Raw genomic sequence first — 22596 nt, 5'->3', positions numbered from 1 at the left:
TCTCAGCTGAAGTCGGTGGCGCTGCTTCCCGAAAGTATCTAGAAATCTTGATCAAATATAAAAATTTATTGTATCAAGTATTTATAATAATTTGAATTAAAAAAAATTACTTTCACCAAGAATAGAATTTCAAGAAAAATTTTTACTTCGGCCAACACAACCTCGGTCTTTCTTCAGGCACCCGAAAATTTTCTTGAGCCAAGAATTGCACGCCTCATAGCGCGAAACGCGTGAGGTTGTGCTTTATACTCGACTCGTCAAGGTCAAGCAATTTTGTGATCTTTAAATGTCTCTATCACAACCATATTACACTTATACAATAATATAAGTAGATGTACACGGAGAAAACACTTAAATCAAACCATCTTTAACTTTCTAAAATCATTTCATGTAGCTATTTTGAAAAAAATTTTGCGTGGACGTCCGGATGTCACCCCATTTTGGATGTACCAATGATTACTCCCGAACAAATTGATATTTCAAGACCGGACCTTTTTTATTAGTTTACGAATGCGATGAACTGGGTCCGTATTTCATATCAGTAGCCTAGTTTACGTATTTTTTTTTTTAATTGAACTTTTATTAAAATTTATTACGATATAACCGTACAAAGACAAACGAATTTTTCTTATTTGTCACGTGAAAACTATGGCGCCACTTGATAAAGCTAGATTTTTTTAGACTGCGTACGCATATAATAAGAAAAAAGGGCGCTGATATTTAAAAAAAAAAAAAATACTCTGTAAGAAATTACTTAATTATAATTTTCTTTTTTTTTATCAGTTACACAATTTATTTTTTCTTAAAAAATGAATGAGCGTTATGAGGCGTGCACTTTTGGATTTTCCAAACTTTTTTGTTCTCTAGTCGAGAAATTTTTCTTTCTGTGCACCCACACCTTTCGAACTAATTGACCGATTTCATTTATCATTGAATTTTATCAAGGTAAAAATTTTTTTACAGCAAACATCGACGTGTAATTGGCAAACTAACATGTTATCTGTGTTCTCACGAAATTAAAAAATAAAATCACGGTGTCATATTTAGGTAATAAATTTGAAAACCTAATACCATGAATTGTAAGCGTAGTTTAGTAGTTAGTAGTTTAGGTGAGTATTATAAACAGAACTTCCGGGTTACGCCTCGAAAACCAAAATACAAATAAAGGACATCCCTTTATTGTTGATGATCAACACTACCGCAATAGTGCTAAGATATTACTAGAACTAGAATGACATAAAAATATACACGAGCAGCGGGATGAAAAAAAATAAAAATAAGAAAAGGGTCTCGGGGTAACGATAGTGCTTGTTTAGTTAAGGCTCTTCTCTACTCTGCTCTCCATGCCACTCTGGAGCCTGAATTTAAGTTTAAAAAGAGAAGACCCAAAGTAAAGAGAAGAAGAGAAAAGCCAACGAGCCACCACCAGTGTGTGAACGTTTATCTGCATGTCAATAGGATAATGGTAATTGGGATACCGTTATAGGGTTACGTTCAAATTCCGCTATCCTACTCCGCTACTCCTTGACACAACCACCACCGTACTAATAATAGTCGAAAAAATATCCTAGCCACTTGGTTTTAGTCACGTACTTTTTTTTTCAAAGTATAAAAAAATTTTCTAAGACATGAATATAATTAGGATTTAACTGTACTAAGTACCTGTTGTATCAACACGTCATCTATCAAATTCTATTGTCAGTTAGTTTTTTTTTTTTTTTTTTTTTTTAATATTTATGGGTTAAGGTCTTAACGGTTTTGAAGGCTAACAAATTTTAGTGACGTTTTTTGATCAATTTTCGCTGAAATTTTTTATTTTTAATATTTATTACCTCAATTGAGTACCTAATTTTTTCGGCTTAAATTGCTGAAAAAAATAATTTCTTTAATTCAGCCAAGAAATTTATCAATTTATTCTATACTTAGTTCAATAAAGAAACTATTCTACAGTATAAAAGAAATGAATTTAAGAAAAAAATGTTTAGTAGAAGTAAAAAAAAATTTATTGTTTCAAGTGATGATTGCAGAAGAAAAAATTTCATTTTAAGCAAACTGATAGTGATAGTAAATCTTATAATATAAAATTTTATCTAAAGTAATTAGTTCCACGGCAGTAAGGTGGTGAACGGTAGTTCAAAGTTTTCGTTTGCAAAACGGTAGATTGTGTAATTAAGTATACTTAATGGTATACCATTCAATAGTTCTATCCATAACTTCCGCTTGATAATTCTTCAAACATTAAACTTATTGATTAGGTATCAAAAATTTATCAATCTTATTGGAAACTACTTTCAATAATATTGATATATCTGAATATGAAAATTTAAAAAATCTGATTTAAGATTTAGTATGTTTCTCAATTAATATCTTATTTTCTATCTAAAAGTGGATGTTAAAAAATTTTTTGTGAAAGTAGTTGCGAGAAAATAGTTATAAGAATGATTTTACTTTTAATATATATCTTTTGAAAATTTCAAACAGTCATGTTTTTGTGGTCCATCAATTGTTCGTAGTCCATCAATTCTTTTTTGACTGCACTTTTTAAAGTAATTTTGATATCTGATGAATCTCACACAGAAAAAAAATTTACTTGAATCAAGTAAATAATTTTGAAAAACTTCGTCTTCTTGATTTGGTAGAAAATTTCTTAAACTAAAAAATTTTTTCTTGGTTTAGGTAAATTTTATTTTACTCAAAAATTTTTCATCTTGATTCAAAACAATGAAACTCTTCAAAATTATTTCCTTGGTTCAAGAATTTTTCTCTTGATTCAAGTTAATTTTTTTTTTCAGTGCAGAAGGTTTGGATGATCTTTCTGTAACACTAATGGTATTTGCTGTAACATTAAAATGGTATTTTCGCTCTAAAGACATTATTGTTACTAGGTATAATTTTTATTTAGCAAATATTATAATTTCTAATTATTAATATAAGTGAAGTGATTATTTTTAATATAAAAAAAAATTCCTTTTCACAGTTAAGAAAATGAAATACTTCAAGTAAATTTATGGTAGTATCTACAATGACGAATTTTGAAAAAAAAGCTTACTAATCCACCAACTTTCTTTTCAAAGTGTAAAAAATCAAAACTTCTTCGACCTTATTCCCCCAAAAAATCAGGCGTACAATTCTATCGAAACATAATCCTTCTCACAAGCTTCAGTAAAAAAACAAGACATTTCAATCGATGACTCCCTCTACATTTCGATCTTTAAGACTTGCATGTTGTGTGTGTTTCCAAACATATATCCATAGAGTACATAAAAATAAGACTAGATATCGCGCAGACTGCACTGCGCATTTTCTCCTCAGACGGTCCAAGACCACTACCAAGACTCATATCCTTACAACCCCATACTTATTATTTTCATTTTACAATTCCAATTGCCCTCACCCTCCACTTTAGAATTGAAAAAAATCGTCTCAGAAAAGTAAACTGAGTTGATAAAAAATATATTTAAATTCATTTTTTATTTCATCTTCCTTTATCCTTGGCGTTATTGCATCCGGCCTGGTCCCGCGTGTCCGTAACTTTTGCCGTGTGTGTGCACCAGGAAGATTACGTGTGTGGATGTGGATCGGGGTTTGGGCTGTGGGCGGCAGGATACAAAAGAAAGTAAAAGGAGCAGATAAAAAGTAAGAAAAGACGAAGACGATGAAGAATAAGAAGAAGAAGATGTAGACGTAGACGACGCCGATAGAGGCGGGTGGCCAAGGCGAAGCGTGCGCGCTTTTCCTTATTCGCTCCCGCGAGGAGACCGGCTTCCGCTTCCTTATACTCCACCGCGAACTGCATCTACCAGTCGCGCGGTTTACCCGGTCGTGTACATATAAAAAATACTAATATAAAAAAATACCCAAGTGCTGTTGACAAGACTTAAAATTTTTTTCCCTTTTCTTGTGCCCACCGCTAAAAAAATTCGCGGTCATACATTGATTAGAATTGTCCAAACAATTGCAATTATCTTGATGCGCGGGTACCTGATTTTCTTTCGTCCTTTTATTTTTTATAATGGCCGTATGTTTTCCGTCGGCTAATTTTCGTTAACCCCGGTCTGAAAGACTGCGTGCTCGGTCGGCCTCTTCGGCCGCCGGGCTTATCATGTCCAACGATGTAATTAGCACGCGGGTAATTAACACGCGGCCGACCATTTTTATAAACAAAGTTCCTATTTTTTTATTATCAATTTTAATATTGAAATTAAAATTTATTTAACCGAAAGCTCGACCGCGTGGTGGAGATTCCCGCGTTAATTAACCAGCCAATTAGACGCAACGTGTAATGAGTTGCGCGCGCAAAAGTTCCTAAGTAATGTGCATTTAATAATAAATAATAAATAAAATAGTTGATAATTAATAATAAATTGAAAGCAATCTAGTGATTTAATAAAATAAGTTTTTTAAATAAATATTTACTGTAAATAAGTGATTACTGATTGATGTAATTCCGTCGAAAAAAAAAAACATACGAGTTTTTTTTAAGTAAAATGTCGAGTGTCAGTGTCGTGTCTAATTCATCGGTGGAGGTTGACAGTGAGCTGTCCAACAATTCGTGTGTTAAGGATAAGGAAATCGGTGATGTGGAAATCGGCGGTGAGGGAGAACCTGAAGAAGAGCGGGAGCAGAAATTTATGCTGCCTAATGACCTGTACAAAAGTTTGCTCGCGAGCGCGGTCCTGGGGAAGAGTGTGCTCACCAACACTAATGGTTACAATAATTTGAACTTTAAGGATAATTTTGCTAACTTTAAAGATAATTTTAGTGCGGCCATTGGGAATATTAAGGAGGCAAAGGATCTTAAGGAGCTCAGTATTAGCAGTGTGCCGGCTTTTCCGAGGAATTTAGCGCTACATCGGGATGATAGTGACGAGGTTAGGGATTTGGTTTGATAATTATTTGAAAGTGATTTTGATTATTTTGTTTGTTTATGATTATGACTAGTTTTTTTTTCCATTGTTTACTTATAAAGATGCTAAATGGAAATAACTGATAGATAAAAAAGTTTAATCGAAATAAAAGGAAATAATGAAAATTGAATCTTAATTGATGGATCTTTGAGAAAAATTAGGCGTTTTATGCAATAAAAATATCTTTTGAAAGAATATGACACAATTCAGAAAAAAACTTTTATTTTATTTTATATCTATAAATTATTTTTTTATTAGTCAAAATAATGGTTGATTACATATTTAAACATAAGTTTGAATAATTGTGTTCAAGTGCATGTCTAAAAATTTCAATATTTTCGAAAAAGATTATCGAACAATCTGAAAAAAAAAGTAAATTTTTAAAATATTTTTTCAAAAGGGGTGAAGGACTTTTAATCGGTAAATTTTATTCCTTCGCATCGAAGCATAGATCAGTTAGCTTGTTTGTTTAAAAATAAGGTGCTTCTTTTTCTTTCGTCGCTTTTTTCTGCGGAAACTGAATTTGAATTATAAAGGATTATTTTGTCTTTGATCATCAATGTCTTAGCTAATTCTTACAAGTAAATCAAAAAGTAGTCTTTTTTTTTATTTTAATTTCCCGTAGAACCTATACCAATAAAATCTGAAAAACGCTCAAAAATATGTCTTATAAAGTTCGAGCGAAAAAATAAAACTTTTTTACAATTCCGAGCTCCAAAATCCAGTAGTTGTATTGGTAGCATACTTTTTTGTAAATTTTGAATTCTGATGTTTCCCAAATGGATCAACCAATTTTAACGCTCTTTACGGTAGTCGACATCTTTTTTTGAGCTGAAGAATTGGTGTGATTTTGAAATTCATCAGTACAGTAGTTTAAAAGTGATGTTTAAAAAACCATTAATTTTGAATTTAATTTTTTTGATTTGTCAAAATCTATCGAGCTGAATTAGTTCAAATTTTTAGAAAATCTAAATTTGCTAAAACTCATTTGAAAGTCAAAAACTGCGTTTCCAAAATTTTTAAAATTATTGATTTCATAGCAGGAAGTTAAAAATTGCTTGATTCGAGAAAAATATTCTCTTCAAAGTTTTACTATTATTCTAATACATTCAGTTCTCTTATCTCGAGAAAGTCACACTTGAATCATAGAAATAAAATTTTTGGATAAAGAGCGAAAGTTTGCCACTCAAAAATTTTACTAATTTATAACAAAGCACTTTACTATTTTTTAACTAAATTACCTATACTTCACTCAAAAATATTTTTCTCTTGAAGACAGGTAGAAACATTGACTTAAGATAATACTTACTTATTCCGAGAATACCAACAAGTCTCACGTTTCTGTTGTTTTTGGATGTCATGAATAAAAAGTTCTTAAATACATTTTAGGACAATTAAAATAAAACACCTTCATTTAAATAATTTCTTTACTATTTTAAAAAAAGAAACTTTTTCTTAAACCAAGAATATAAAGCTCTAATAAGGCTATGGTTGTTAATTTAAAAAAAATAATTGTCAGTTTTAAAGAGTCGTTTTTGAATAAATAGGTCGATTGTACCGACCGAAGATAATATACTCTTGAATTAAGTGAAAAAAGTTATCGATCGAAGATACTGGTCTCTTAAGCCTAGATGACGAAATTTAAGACTAGAAATTTTTAAAATAAGACAACCGATTAACTTCAAAATAATTACCTTGAATCAGCGTAGTTTTGATAATCAGCGTATAGTTCTCCAATCTTGAGTTTCGTTAGTAATTAATAGGACCAGGACTTTCGCGGTTGTTTAAATGAGCATTCATATGTTTAACCTCAAATTTGATCAAATAAAAAATGCCAACTTTCTGGCCTTAGTAATTAGTTTTGTTTGCTGATTATAAATATTTAAATATTCAAATAAATTTATTTGAACAAAAAATACCAGAGCGATGAAAAACCTACACTGAAAAAATGAATTAAGTTGATTCGATTTAAACATTTTTGAACGAAGAGTTTTGATGAGTTTCACTGCCTTGAATTAACCCTTTAATGTTCGGCCTTGAATCCCCACTCTTAATTCGAGTCATATGTCTTTTTCTTTAAGTGAGAGAGCTATAGTCTTTTTTCTGGGGAAGGGGCTAGAAAAATAGTAGAAAGGGACGCATGGACACACCACTACAACTAAACCGTATTTCACATAACTTCATAACGGACTATGATTGGCTCTTCTCTAACAGCTCACACCGAGATTCTTTGCGCTTCCAGAACATTAAAGGGTTATTTATCTATTTAGATAAAATTCTCGAATCAAGAAAAATTCATCAGTTCAAGAGTTGTTGTACCGAAATAAAAACGATGAAGCTTTTCAAAATGATTCTCTTGGTTCAAGAATTTTTATCGACCGAATTTTTGTTTCCCTTGACTTTATCATTTTTTCAGTATGAGAATTGCGTTTTTTTTTAGAAGAATTTGTATTGAACGGCGATTGTATCGAATGAAGGTAATTTACTCTCCAGAATTTCTCTTTGCTAAGAAAATGAGTTAAGAAAAGAAATCCTTGATACAAGTCAACTGGTTCAGAATAATTCTCTTGAATCAAGAATATTTCTCTTTAATCAAGTAGTTTTTTTTCGGTATATCATAATTTAATAAAAAAATTTTCTTGGCAATTCATGATTTTTTACGGGCAAAAATTAAAAAGTTTGGAAAATCCAAATGAGCATGCCTTAAGCGCTCATGTCATGCATAAATTATTTAGATAATAACAAAAATTATTCGTTTTTAATTTGAATTTTCCCGCGAGTAGTATTATCCCCTCTGTAGGTCGAGCTAAAGAAAAATTTTAACAGATGATAAAACAGTTAGTAATTATACCATCATGTATGTATAGTTTCTGCTTGTTTATAGTTATTTCAATTCTATTTATGAAAAATAATATATATGGCTGCCGAAATCGCAGAAAAAGTCACCGAACTGACAATCGAAAAAATTAACTGTATCGAAACGGAATTATTTTGACACGCAATTTTCACAAGGGTTTTGATAAACTTTCTCAGGAATAGAGCAAAAAAAAAATTAAATCGTGAAAGTGATTTTTGACAAAGTTGTGGTGTTATCAAGCCCAGTGCTCTCGTGAATACCACGCTCTTATTCATTTAATTCATCAGAAAAACGAGTTTTTTCCGAGAAATCTTATTTAATCGATAAGAAAATTTTTTTAACGTGTTCTGTAGTTACTATTATTTATTTCAATATGCTTTTTATCCATAATTTTTTTCGTTTAAATTATGAAAATCACGTTTTAATGGAAATCACGATTTTTAGGCGAGAGTAGAGCATACCTGCGCGCTTCGCGCTTAAGGCATGCAATTATATTTTAGGTTTAAAAATAGTAAATTACAAAAATATAAAAACATAATTGAAATAGCAACAAATAGAAAAGAACTTATGCATAACAATTGATTTAGTATCCTTCGAATTTATATTTTCAGAAAGCTTCTTTCGCGTGGTCAGATGCCGCGGACGATGGAGGAGGGGGTGGAGGAACTGTGGGGAACAATGGGACTGCGACGGGGAACGGTAACACCGGAACAGGAACCGGTGCCTCAGGAGGTGGTGGAGGGGGACTGGCCCACTGGGTCAGTGTCATGGCTGAGCATATTCACAACCCCCATTCCACGACCGGAGTCGGTGGTGTCCACCATCAGCAGCAGTCGCCTTCTCAACCACCCTATCCTTGGAACAATGGACTTTCTAGTGACGTAAGTTTTTCAAAATTTTTTGCATGCATAAAAAAAAATTTACAATCTATAATTTTTTTTGAAAATTTTGAGTTTTATTTAGAAAATATAATTTTGAAAAATAAAAAAGTTTAACAAACGTAAATGCATGCGGAAGAGGAAATAATAAGTAAGAGAAGGAAAGGATTGAGTAAAAAAATATTTAAAATAAAAAAAGTGACGAGGGAAGTTTTTAAAAGAGAAAAGAAAAAATGAAGGGCCTTCACTTTTATTATTATTTATTTTTTGCTCGTCGAAGGATGCTCATTTGAATAGATATAATTCTAGGTGGTGGTAAAAGGTTTTTTTTTTCTGCAAGCATTTATTTATGAGCGAGACTATGGAGACGAGGTCCAGTAGAAATAATGTGACGTGGTTGGTCATGAGGACTCGCAGATCTTTCTAACCTAATAAAAAAATCGTTTCAAAAAAATCCTTTTGTCTTGAAACGCTCCTAACGGCTACGGGGCTTCCTGCTCGATTATAACCCCCAGTTTTTTTACTCGTTTATTTTAATTTTTTTTTTGCCATTCCTTACCATTTTTTATTACTTTTTTTTTCGATCTGCGATATTCAAATTTTTTTTTTTTGCTCAAGGATTCGCTTTTCCTGTTCCGGTTTCTCGAGATGCTAATCCTTTTTTTTATGAGTTTTTTTGTGAAAATGATCCGGCAGATGGTAAATTAAATTAATTATTTTACAAAAAAAAATTATTACTATCCTTTTTTAACGCTTATGCATTTTTATATTAAATTAAAAAGAATTTTAAATATTTGAGAGAAAAATTCTATGAAAATTTTTAAATGTGATAAATTTTATTGAGAAAAAAATCTTAACTGCAAAATCTTCAAAACGAAGTTCTTAAATACGTGAATAATTTCAGTTAATAAGTTTTCGAGTTAAAAAAAAAAAGTGAATAATTTTTCTTATCACTCATGATTTTTTTTTAGATTAAAAAAAAAAGTATAAGTTTGTTAAATACTTTAAGAGAAAAGTTTTTATCAAAAAAATTCATTTTGAAGATTTTTATTCTCATGAATCGAGCTGAAAAATTATTGAACCAAGATAAATTTGCTTGATTCAAAATATTATAAATTATACAAATTAATTTCTTGGTTCAAGATTTTTTTTCTTGAGCCGAGTTAACTTTTTTATTCCTATCCACTGTGAAAGTTTTTTTTTCCAAAATTAATCCTTGAATTTCCATTACTCTGTAAGTGAGAGAAAAAATTTTTTTCAAACGTTCATTTTATAAAAACAAAAATATTTTCATAAATTTTAATTTTCTAATCAACTTCAATCGTAAATAAAAAAAATTTTTTTACGTGCACCCATAAAACTAGATAGCATAACAATCTTAAAAGATTATTTGCGCATAAAAATTTTCTCATAGAAACGTCTTGTAAAATTACATCACAAAACAATATTATCCCTATCAATCGTTAATGTTTGACATAAATAACCATCTACGAAGTATGTGTGCACAAAGCGACAGAACAATTTGCATCGGATAAATATACCCCAAAAAGATTATTCAAAAATTTGGTTACTACATAAACACAACGTGACACATATGATACTCGAAGATGCAAAGTGATACATTTAAATACTAAAAATGAAATGTATTCGTCGATTAAGAGTACTCGATAGTCTCAAGTGGCTGGCGGGAAATATGTGCATAGAAATCAAAGGATCGCGAGAAAAGATACTAAAAAAACAGCAAGAGAGAGAGAGAATCTCCAACGAAAAAAGCTTAGAGGCTCCTTGCAATGTCGGCTGTCGACTGTCGGGCAAAAATGCAGATTGCGGTGATTGTCTTGAACCGTACTTTAGGGCTCAAAAAAATAGTGTCCCTCGAGTTAAGTTCCAGTGGAGGAATTACATAGTCCATGGACGACCCTAATGTTAAAATGTATATACAGGTCCAGTTTTTCTCCCTCTTTTCTCCCTCCTGAGCACAACAGGCGAGTATATGCATAAGCATAAAAAGTAAAGCCACACGAGGTGTCTGTCTCAGCCGTGAGAATCTCCGATAATTTACATACTGCAGATTATTTAAATCAATTTATTATCCTAGGCCATTCTTTTCTCTATACTATTTTTTTATTGTCATATAACGTGCGTTGTTTTTGACTCAACCATATACCCACTGGCACTGTCTTTCTTTTTATTTTACTCTTGTGCTCTTTAGGCCACTGGCATTCGCTGATGCTGATTTTTTACTAACACTAGTCTTCTCTCGAGTACGCTTCCTATTCGCATTCAAATAACTTTCCTTTATTTTTTAAGGGCGATGACACGCTCATCGCGTACCCATCCTCACTCACTCTAAATTTATGCAACAACTTCTAATTTGGGAATTGAAAAAACAAACGTATATGTATGTTTTAATGTATATAGTATTTATGTTTTTCTATGCTTTGTAATGCGATATTTTCATCAGATTGTATGGGAATTTTTTTGTTCAGTTCTTTAATTGGGTCTGAGTAAACAGATGCTGAGATTACATCTATTGATTTTTTATTTGATTGTCAAGGTACAAACACTTAATTTGCTTATTCATTGAAAATTGAATGATACATTATTATTAATAAAAATTAATTAATTTTTGGAAAAATGATTTAAAAAAAAAAAATTTTATAGAAAAAAATGATTACATAATTCAAAATTTTACTTGAAGATAATCTAATAGAAACTTGAATAAACTAAAGTATGCAATAATTCTAGATGTCTTAATCGCGAGCGCGAAAAATGCTCCATTATCACCTAAAAATCACGATCTTAACGTTTTGTCTTCTAATCTAATCTTTAGTTAGTTCTTTTCTTATGATTTACGCATTGGATCGAAAGAACGCGTTTAATCCGTATGAAACAAATACTATCCGTGGAAAAATTTAAACAAGCTTTAAAATTGAATTGTAAATAAAATTAATATCTTCAAAATTATTTTTTCAATTTATTCTTGCAGTGTACAGTAGATAATTTGTTTTATATCAACGTTTGATATGAAATTAATAAAAAATTGAAAATAGTATGGAAGTTATTAGTAGAAACTTATTGTATATTCTAACTTTACTTTGATCAATTTACCTTTGACACGAGCGCTTAAGGCGTGAACATTCGGATTTACCAAACTTTTTTTTTTCTCTTCAATTAAAAATTCTTTTACCACGTGAAAGGTTCAATAAGCTATGAGCCGTAATTGTTTTCTGAAAAAAAATGTTCTTTTTTTTTTTTCAATTGATACTATAATTGAATTGAACTCTAATTTTTTTTCTTGATTTTCAAAAAAAATTAATCTTTGGACAAAAATGTTTTATTAAAAAAAAAAAAAAATCATTATTATTTGTCATTTATTCAAAAGTGACAAAAAAAAAATGGTCAAGTGTTAGACTATTTTTAATAACAAAAAAAAATTTTTTATCAATTTTTTTTCAATTGTACATTAAACTCCATACTTCTTATTCAGTTTTCTATAAAAAAAATACTTTAATGCATTTGAAATATTTTTCTACATATGTGAATTGTTTCAATTCCTTTATAATTTATTATTGAAAAATTATTAGAAACGTCTGTTATTCTAAGTATATATAAAAAAAATTCAGTAACTCAAAAAAAAATTCATATTTTGAAACACCTTAAAAAAAAATTCATCCCTACAGATCCTGACACAGATCCTCAGCAAAAAAAGTTAAACCGTCATCCCAATTAAACATATCTGCAAAAAAGTCCCGAAAATTTTCAGTTAAATTAATTAACCATTCAGAAGCAATCCGTCAGCACGCAACCACTCTTAGCTCCTCAGCAAAAAAAATGATAAAAAAAAATCCATAGCAAAAAAAGTGAGTTCCAACGAAACGGTTTCGGCGCCCCCGGGCGTCATCATCGTCCACGTCATTCAGCTCCACTCTCTTTTAAACAATCGCGCGGGGTTGCCCCGCGAGAATGTCGTTGCTCGATTTGCATTTCTCAGATAGCAAAAAAATGACGGTGGTTTACAAGTGAAAAAAACTCGCTGCAAAAAAATATTTTAAAAAATAACAACCCAAGGGTTGAATTCATTTAGATTTAGTCCTTACGTTCTCTTTCTCTCTTTGTCTCTTTCTCTCACTCTTAGCTGGTCCTTAAGCTCACGCGGTCCTTTGTCCCTACCCCCCAGAAGTTCTTAGTTTAGGAAGCATTATTTTAATTTATAAAGATCGGACGAGTAGGGGAAATGAGGATGAGCAGTGACGGAATTCCTCGTTTAGTTACTCTCTCTTTCTTTTTTGCATAATCTTAAAGGGGTTGTTTTCACTATTATTGTTATTGTAATTATTATTCGTAACCAAAGATAGCGAGAGTGAACGAGCGAAAGAGAAAGTTCTCTCACACCCTTAAGTAATGTCTTTCTACATAATGTTTAGTGAATATTCTTATTTAAGCGACTAAGGGATATAAAATAGTGTATACAGAGATGTGTGCTCAGAGGGAACCTCAAGAAAAATTATCCTAAATACTTTTAAGCGTTTTAAGGGATTATGTTTGCGGACGCGTAAAAAATCTCAAGGGTTGACCACCCGCTGGGCAAACTACATATTTTTATAAACATTTTCTCATCGCATCGCTATTATTATGTATTAAAATATTTTTTATATAATTATTTTGGGTTTTACTTTGTCAAATAATCGAATCCAGAAAATATAGTTGAATGAGACTCTAGTAAAATAGTTGATGCATACACAGAAAAAAAAATGTTCTTGAATCAAGTATATAATTTTGAAGAAATTAATATTCTTGATTTAAGAAAATTTTTCTTGATTTAAGGAAATTTTACTTGATTTAAGAATTTTTCGTCTTGATTCAAGACAATTACCTTCTTCAAAATTATAGGGGAGCCTGGGGCACGACGGCTCCCTTAAGCGGGTTTTTCCTTTTTGTGGCTTTTAACCATTAAATTCGTTTATTTTTCATCTATTTCGAATTAATCAGTCGAAATTTTGCAAAAAATCGAAAAAAAAATTTTTTTTTCTGGGGCACGACGGCCCCCTCCCAAAAAATCATATAAAAAAATTTTTAACTTCCTGCTAAGAAAATTGAAAATTTTCAAAAATCGGGAAGTTATTGGTTTTAACCCGTTTTTCGAAAATCGAGTTCTCATCAGATCTTGACGTTTTCAGGTCTTAAGAAGCTTCTCTGATTTTCGCGATGATGTCCGTATGTGTGTGTGTGTGTGTGTGTGTGTGTGTGTGTGTGTGTGTGTGTGTGTGTGTGTGTGTGTGTGTGTGTGTGTATGTGACCCTCTTATAACTTTTGAACGGCTTGACCGATTTAATCGCGGTTGGTGCCATTCGAAAGACCAAACTTAGATTTTGAATACTATTTGGACCGATTCGAACCAGTAGATTTTGAGAAATCTCAAAAAAACTACAAAAAAAAATTTTTTGAAATGAGGTTTTTTTGGAATTACTTTTAAATGGCTTCACCGATCAATTCCAAAATTTAATCAGCTCTTAAGATAAAAAAACCACGTCGATCGCCGCAAGCCCGGTCAAAATCAGTTGATTCGTTCGTGAGTTATCGTTGTCGAAAGAAAACCGAAAAAAGTGTTTTTTCGGAATTACTTTAAAATTCTTGGCTCGATCGATTTAAACTTGAAGATTTTCCATGGAGCTTCAAAAACTGCGTCGAATGCCGCCAACCGCGTGAAAATCGGTCCAATAATTCAAAAGTTATTACCGTTTGAAAATTCAAAAAATTGTGTTTTATTAAACTGCTATTAGAGTTTTGAGCTCGACGAGCTCAAATTGATACAAAAATAATATTTTTGAGCTTGAAGAGCTCAAAAATGTAATGTATAGTTTTGAGCGCTTAAGAACAAAATGAGCGGGAAGTTGCAGGGATGGCCTTTAGTGTCAACCGTCATCCTAATTTTTTTTTTACTGAAGCCATAACCATCAAAATCTAGAGATTCTCTTCCCAGAAAACGACGTCGAGGAAAAATCACGATTTTTACGAGTTTTGAGTATCACCGAGAGTTCAAAGAAAAAAAAAGTCAAAATCAAAGAAAAAAAAAGACCTTAGTGAAACAAAAAAAAACATAAAATCAAAACCAAAAAATTTGAAAAAAAAAAAAAAAAAACATTTAAAATATAAAAATGATAATTGCTATTGTTTTTATTGCAACTGACTTTACTCAGAATCTACAGAGTCATGGATTCAGTCTAAAAATACGTCAAATTATCCCGATGTGATTTCCTAATTATCGAACATTCATATTTGATGTTTTATTCGAAGTTAAATTTTTGTTAACGTTTTAAAAAATTATTATAAATTTTATTGTTAAGCTGTTAATTAGTTTTAAATAGATAATAATAATAAATAATATAATTAATTTCTTCTATTGCACTAAGAGGTTTTAAACCTACATACAAGAAAAAATACAGAGATCTTATTTAGCAATGCATTAGTTACATTAGTTTACATTGATTGAAATCACATGTTGAGTTTTCAGATTGACTTTTAAAATACGTATCTATAATATCTTGAAACAGATCTTTTTTTTTCTATATTTTTATCAAGTCAAAATTAGAAATATTAATTGCGTAGCGTAAGACACCCTTGGAGGAATTTAAATAAAACTTTGAGATTGGGTTTCTGCCTGGTGCAGAGGATCCCGTGATCAATAATGAATAATATAATTATTACTGTTTTACTTTCAAAAAACTGTTTTCAATTTTTTATAAGCAATATAATTTAACTTTTTGTTAAATTTTTCAGTTCAATTAAATTCTTTCTGATTCATTTTACCCATAATAAATACCGTTGACCTGAAAAGGCTTAAAATAATGAATTCTTTAAATTTATCACAATTCGAAAAAAAAAAAAATAATTTTTTCATTTCAATTTTTTCTTCGGGGTCCATTATGCTCCACATATCAGACATTGGCCCGAAATATCATAAAAACATCATAGAGTTCATAACTTGGCGGAAATTGAAAAAACAAATTTTTGAGGAGGGCCGTTGTGCCCTAGGGGGGCCTTCGTGCCCCAGGTTCCCCTTTTCTTGATTCAAGAATTTTTCTCTTGAATCAAGTTAATTTTTTTTTCAGTGTGGTGATTTAGAAATATCGTCAGAAATCGATTATTCATAAAAAAAAAAAAAAAAGGATTTATATATGTATCTATATAGTGATACAGAAGAAACAATTTTATTTTATTTTTTTTAAAACTTAAAAACGCGTTAGATGAGTAGTCTTACTACGGCCGATAGATGGCAAGAGGCAGCTCAAAATTTTCGTTTGCAAATTGGTAGATCGAGTTATTGAATATGATTTTTCAATTACATAAAATAAAATTTTTTCTGATTAACTGCATTCATCGATTTTTACTTATTTGTAGATCAATTAGAAACTTGTACATAGATTGCTTTATACAATTGTCGTTGCTTTACTTCAAATATATAAATATCGTAATTAAAATTAAAATTAAATTTAGTTTAAGGTTGATTATTTTTATTTTTTTTTGTATCGAGTTAAGGTAGTACTACCGCTACCACAAGGGTCAAATCCCAAGACTTAACCTTATTTGATTAACGTAGTAGATTTCCCTATACTAAATCGCGTTGGAGAAAGAGAGACAGAGATAAATTTTTAATGTTTTTTATTAACAAATATTCTCATATTCTCTGAAACCAGCCTAATTATTAAATATGTTCTAGATGTTATTTTCTCTCGTTGTCTTAATTTTTTTAAGAATCTAAACGTCCAGTTTTATGAAATAAAATAAAGTCTGTGATTTTCCACAAGGATCAATGGTAAAGGCAAAAATATGTAAATATTAATATCTTTTTTTCAGTTCTCGGTAGGCTTTCAAAAATGTAAGTGATTAATTAAGATATTATTATGTACCTAACCTATATGCCAAGTTTCATCAAATTCTGAACTTCAATTCTAAAACTAGTAGTACGACCTTAAGTCTAAACTCTGTGGCTACCAATTTATAATATTGGCCTGAAAAAAAATTCATATTTTTGAAAAACTTTAAGTTTTCTAAGTATATATTAAAATCGTGATCAATACTATGAAAATTATCGTTAAGTTTTTACTGATTTACTTAAATACATTGCTGACATTTTTAAAGATATCACCTCCTTGTTGATCAATTTTCGTCTTGTTTGGTTAACTTTTTTAACCAACAGATACATAAAAGATTCTTTTTTCTTAACATTTTAAATTCACTGATAAAAAAAAATATTGTATTTTTCAAGAAAGCATAAAACTATAAATTTATTCAATAATGAACGAAATAAGCTAGAAAAAAAATAAATTAAAGCTCTCTAGTAAACAACTGCATAAAAAATATGAAAGTTCATTGTCACAAAAAAAAATAAAGTTTCATCTTTCACGATAGGAACTCAACATATAAATTAAATAATCACAATAAAATTCGTTGAAATAGCCACTAAAAAAGGGATGTCATAAAACCTTACGAGGGTGATTTGAATTTTAACAAGTCAATAAATAAAATTTCACTTACTATACTACGTACTATATCGACAAAGATGACATTTAAATTTTAAAAAGGGTCTTGAAAATGTGAGTTGAAAAAAAATAAATAAAGTATGAGTCAATGAAACTTGTAATTTCTGGTTGATTCCTTATGTCGGCATGTAAAAAGGGTGGTAAGTTTTTCCACGCGAATGCTTAAGTTATAAGTGCACTTTTTATACAATACCAATCGCGGGCCGCTATACTACATAAAATAGAGAGAGAAGGGGGACGTTTGAGTGAGGAGAAGATATTGAAATAGTAAAAAAGGGTGTCGAAGGGTATCTTAAATGTGTCGTAAAGGTACAAGTATCCCCATAATTTTCGAACGAGGCCAAATGTTGTGACACGATGGTAACGGGCCCAATCCTTACTGCCAAATGTTTTTCTTTGTTTTATTTGTATATACAGTACACACAAATAAATTTTGAAGATAAATCAATGCTTATTTCAATCAATTGGAGACAATATTCAATGACACAGCGGGAAATAGTCAACGAAAAAAAATTTATAGGGTTCAATTTTAAGGTTTGGTAAAAAAAAAATTATATTAACCAGCAAAGTCATCATTGAGTTTTAACTGGCAAAAAATTATTTTTTTTTTTTTTTCCTTTCATTTAATGAAAAATTAATAAGACTTTTACTAAAAATGTCATATATTTTTATTACTTTAGAAATAATTATAAAAAAATTAAACAAGGATGTTTTTGCAGAGTAAAAAAATGTTCACCAACGGAAAAAAAACTCTAGAATAACAATTCCCCGTTTTAAAAACCGATCTGAAAAAATGACTAAGGAGCTATAAGACCTAAGGCGAGGATGAGTAAAAAAATAACGCTAAGAGATGCGGAAAAAATGAATGCATTAAAGGAGGCGGTGCGCACGCAGATAAAATAATATTAAAAAAAGCGTATAGTCCATATATCTATATAAAAGTAGACATAGTCTCACGGTGCAGGGTTAGGTAAGATAAAAGGGTACAGTCACTTTTCTACCCCCATAATATAACAAGAAAAACTGTACACAGTCATAGTTGTAGAGCCAGAAAGTGGGGGCTAAAACAACCCCCAGATATGTTGTTGCACACCGGTCCGAAAATAAAAGAAGAAGAATCACCCCTAAACCGTGATAGCCGACCCAGTGATGTCTCTTTAATTTTTATTAATGACTACCAATTTGAATATTTTTGTTGAATAAGTGATATGGGAACAAATGTCTATAACAAACATTTTGTGCCATTTCTCGCCTTAGGCTACTAATAGTCTACTATTTATAATAATATATCTATATATGTATGGATATTTGAATATATATGCAAGAATACGAGACATCATTTTGATTTTTAAAATTAAACGTGACACAGACGTATGTCGATCTGCTTAGAGATTTCAGAGATTTCTTTTGACAAATAAAGTCATTGATCATAATTATCCGGTTGGTAGAAAATAAATGGAACTAAGTTTAATGCTTCTATAATTTTTTACTTCATTTTTCCGTTAGAAATTTTCATTGTAATTTCGAAAGAATCTCCTTGAAGATGCTCAATGTAATGTGAAAATATTTTTTTTTACTTAATATTTTCTACATTTAAGTTAAATAAACATTTTAGGTTCCACGGCAAAAACATTATAATTCATAAGCTGCCTATTGTTATGCAAAATTAATAAATCTCAGCCGATTTCAAATTTCATTGAATACAATTATTTTATATGAAAATGTTTTTAACATGAAAAATCATTTCAGACATCGATCAAATTAATAAAAGTATAAAAATTTTTAACTCAACTTTTTGTGGGCAACATAAAATAATTATTCGAAAAAGATTTCAAATTCAACAATAATTTACATAGGGCTTATTCAGTCCGAAATTGATTTAAATACAATATTTGAAAGTGGATAATGAAAAAAATCTTTAAACATAACTGAAGAAACCTCATATTAGCTATAAATTGCTTAATATAATGATTATATAACTATTAAAAAGTGTCAAAAATACTAGTTGATTTAGTAAAAATACTTATCGATTCATAGTTATCCAAAATTTTAAATTGACTTAGAAATAAGAACTTGGCAATTATGGTTAAAGCAAAAAACCTAATAGTAAGTATAGTCATACAAATCAATTTTACTAAAATTTTTATCTCAAAAAAAAAATATCAATTGTAAAAACGTAGTATTATCAATGTTAAACGTCTAAATCAATTAATACAAAATTGTATTCTCAAATGGCAATTATAAGAACTCAATTTACTGTTTAGCAAGTGAAAACTTTACGCCGCCTTTCGCCATCTATCGGCGACTATATAACTATTTGTTAAACTCGCCCCGTCGACTTGAAAAAAATCCTATCTCATGTTTCCTTTTTTCAAATATGTAAAAATTTAAAAATGAAAAAAAAAAAATTTGACGTTTTTTAAAAGTAGAATTTTTAAATTAACTTGATTATAAAATGAATATTTAAAGTATGGGTGTTTGAATTTATAAAAATTTTTAATTTTGTCGGGATAATTTGCAGCAGCATAAAAGATAGAACAAAAAAAAATAACGGGTAAAATAAAGTGTAGAGAAATTACAATAATTAATAGAAGCAATTCCGGTTAGAAGAACCCGATAGTTGTAATAAAAATTAAAGACTCGGATGGTAGTCGTAAAGCCTGTGTATAATATACTCGAGGGTTTCTATTGGCTATAAAGTAATATGTCGACCCCTTATACATGTTATATGTTATATGTTATGGTACTGTATATAACACACTGGTTAACTGATGGTTACTGATGTTCTCTTACGAACAGAGCCTTCAGTGTTACATACTCCGGGCCACGTGTTCCATATGTGATGAAAAACAGACGCTTACTTTACCTCGAGATACAATATCAAGTTGTACGTAACTCTATCCAAAGTATGCATCACTACCTTTTTTAATAAATTAGCTCACTTATTAACTCGATGCTATTCACTCAAAATTTTTTTATTCCGAAACTATCTAACAATAGAGGCAGTAACTAACAAGACAGACTGTCAGAAATCAGCAGGTGTTTAACTCAGCACTAAGTAAAAGATTCGCTTGTTTATTTTCTGTTTTCGAGCTTCTCAAAAGTTTTAAATTGCTGAAAATTATGAAACCTACTTCTCAAGAGAGCACTTCAGTCGCCTGGTTAATAGGACTTTTTGCTTGAGCTATTGAGTCGCTGGAGTTTGTCTACTCTATTCTACTTTATTATATACAAATAAATATATGTGCATGTGCTGTGAGAGTTTGAAGTCATTCAAGTGGCTATTGAAAGCCACTTTCCTGATCCAACCATTCGACACTTGATTTTTGCTACTTTTTTATTAGATGATGTCCGAGTTATAAATAGTCATTGCGATGACTAAATATGTACCATTTCTTTTTTTTTTATTTTTTACCAATAACTTAATTTTTGAAAAATATCTAGCAAGAAAATAGTTATCATTAAAAAAAAAAAATGTATTCAAAAAGAATTACTTTTCTTCCATACACGGAGAGAAAAATATGGAAATCTGAACAAAAATAGTTTCACTGTAAAAAAATCGCGCCAAGTCCACGTTCATAAGACTATCAAGATAAAAAAATTTCTTTTTTCTTTACAAAAAAATATAAAATAAAAAAATTAAAAATCCAAGTAACCGATATGATTGTATTTGATTTTCGGAAATTAAAAAAAATTTTATTGTGAATTTGAAAATTAAAAAAAAATTTTGGTACTTATTTAGTGTGCATGGTTCCAAAATATTTTACTGTTAATGAAATTGGTAAAATCTATTTACTAGGAATTTAAAAAATTTAAATACACGAGGACGAACATCATGTACGTTCTAAAATTTTTTTTTTAATTTTCAAATTTACAATAAAATTTTTTTTAATTTCCGAAAATCAAATACAATCATATCGGTTACTTGGATTTTTTAATTTTTTTATTTTATATTTTTTTGTAAAGAAAAAAGAAATTTTTTTATCTTGATAGTCTTATGAACGTGGACTTGGCGCGATTTTTTTACAGTGAAACTGTTTTTGTTCGGATTTTAGTATTTTTTGTAATTATAATAAAAATTTACAATTGGTACCAATCTAAATCTCGCGTTGGCTGCATTTTTTATAGCAAACTATCCCCTTGAAGATACAGTTTATGTAAAAACAATTCCAGCGCACCCTGGCGGATGTAGATGCAAGCTGTGAAATGTATTTTTTTAACTGTAGTTTCCCATCTATTGGAAGATTACCATGAATTCTCGAATTATTTAGTCTGTGGCATGTCACTTTTTACATAGAAAAAAAGTCAGGATCGAAATTTTTGAGCTTGCTATAGTTTGTGCTGATAAAATTTAATAATTTCAAGTAGATTAATTGTTATAATTGAATATAATTAATTAATATCAGTAAAATAAAGCATGAATTACTGTTATAATATAAAATTTAGGAACAAGAAGTACCGTAGAATTAAATAAAATTTTGCAACCTTAAAATACCGTTCTGCTTACAGTAAACACAGTCGGTAGTCTCGCGCTCCGTTTACAACGAATTTGAACGGAACTTGGCGCCAGATTCTACCGAATCTGTGGATCATTCCTATAATTTTAATGAAATGTTTTCCTATACCATTTTAGGAACGATTACTTAAACTATGGGAATTGTACCCATAATTTTTGGAAAATGTTACTATAATTATGGGAATGGTTCCTATAATTATAGGAACGATACCTATAATTATAACTGTAATATCGGCATGATTCCCATAATATATAGGAATAGTTTCTATAATATTATAGAAACCATTCCTATAATATTATAGGAACCATTTCTATAATATTATAGGAACCATTCCTATAATATTATGGGAACTATTCCTATAATATTATGGGAACTATTCTTATAATATTATAGTGATGATACCTTATAATATTGAGATATTTATCATTACAACTCAAGTTATTTGTGACTTCGATGACCACCTTGAAGCATTTGAAATGTGTAAAATAAGTAATATTGTTCATATAAATAATAAAAATTAGATACCCAAAAGGTGGATTTAATAAATATTCAACGTATGTATTGTAAATAAATAATTTGTTTTAAAAATAAAATGAAATTGTAAAAATAAACAAAGAATTTCCATATCTACTTTGCTCCTTTAATTGTATAGTGAGAAAATATCCCTTTGATTAGAGAAACTTTAGAATTGCTACAATATTTTTCAATATTATCTAACACAATAATAACTGAGTTGGAATAAACAATTTAAGATTAAGTACACACGTGAATAAAAATTATGAAAAAGAAATTTTTTCTCTCTAGTAAAAGATCAATTTTTATTTACAAAAAAAAATTTATTAGCAAAAAAATATACAATAATTACTTTATATTTTTTATGTGATTGCTTCATTA

At 29.8% G+C, this 22596-nt stretch overlaps 1 protein-coding gene across 3 annotated transcripts in view; it reads left to right on the top strand.

Annotated features, from left to right (window-relative positions):
- Positions 1 to 22596, top strand: part of LOC123268429 (zinc finger protein rotund-like) — a 198464-nt gene that overhangs the window by 59675 nt on the left and 116193 nt on the right. For 2 of the 3 annotated variants that reach the window (XM_044733473.1, XM_044733472.1), the window contains exons 1-2: positions 4473 to 4871; positions 8376 to 8645. In XM_044733473.1, the coding sequence (XP_044589408.1) occupies positions 4488 to 4871; positions 8376 to 8645 (654 nt within the window). In that variant the 5' untranslated portion in view covers positions 4473 to 4487. Of the gene's footprint in view, positions 1 to 4472; positions 4872 to 8375; positions 8646 to 22596 lie in introns of those variants that run through there. The other variant, XM_044733474.1, reaches the window with a different exon arrangement.

The sequence above is a fragment of the Cotesia glomerata genome, linkage group LG7 (assembly GCF_020080835.1).
Source record: "Cotesia glomerata isolate CgM1 linkage group LG7, MPM_Cglom_v2.3, whole genome shotgun sequence".
NCBI classification, from domain to species: Eukaryota; Metazoa; Arthropoda; class Insecta; order Hymenoptera; family Braconidae; genus Cotesia; species Cotesia glomerata.
The sequence above is the reverse complement of the archived record's forward strand: the minus strand, read 5'-3'. Positions and strand labels throughout refer to the sequence as shown.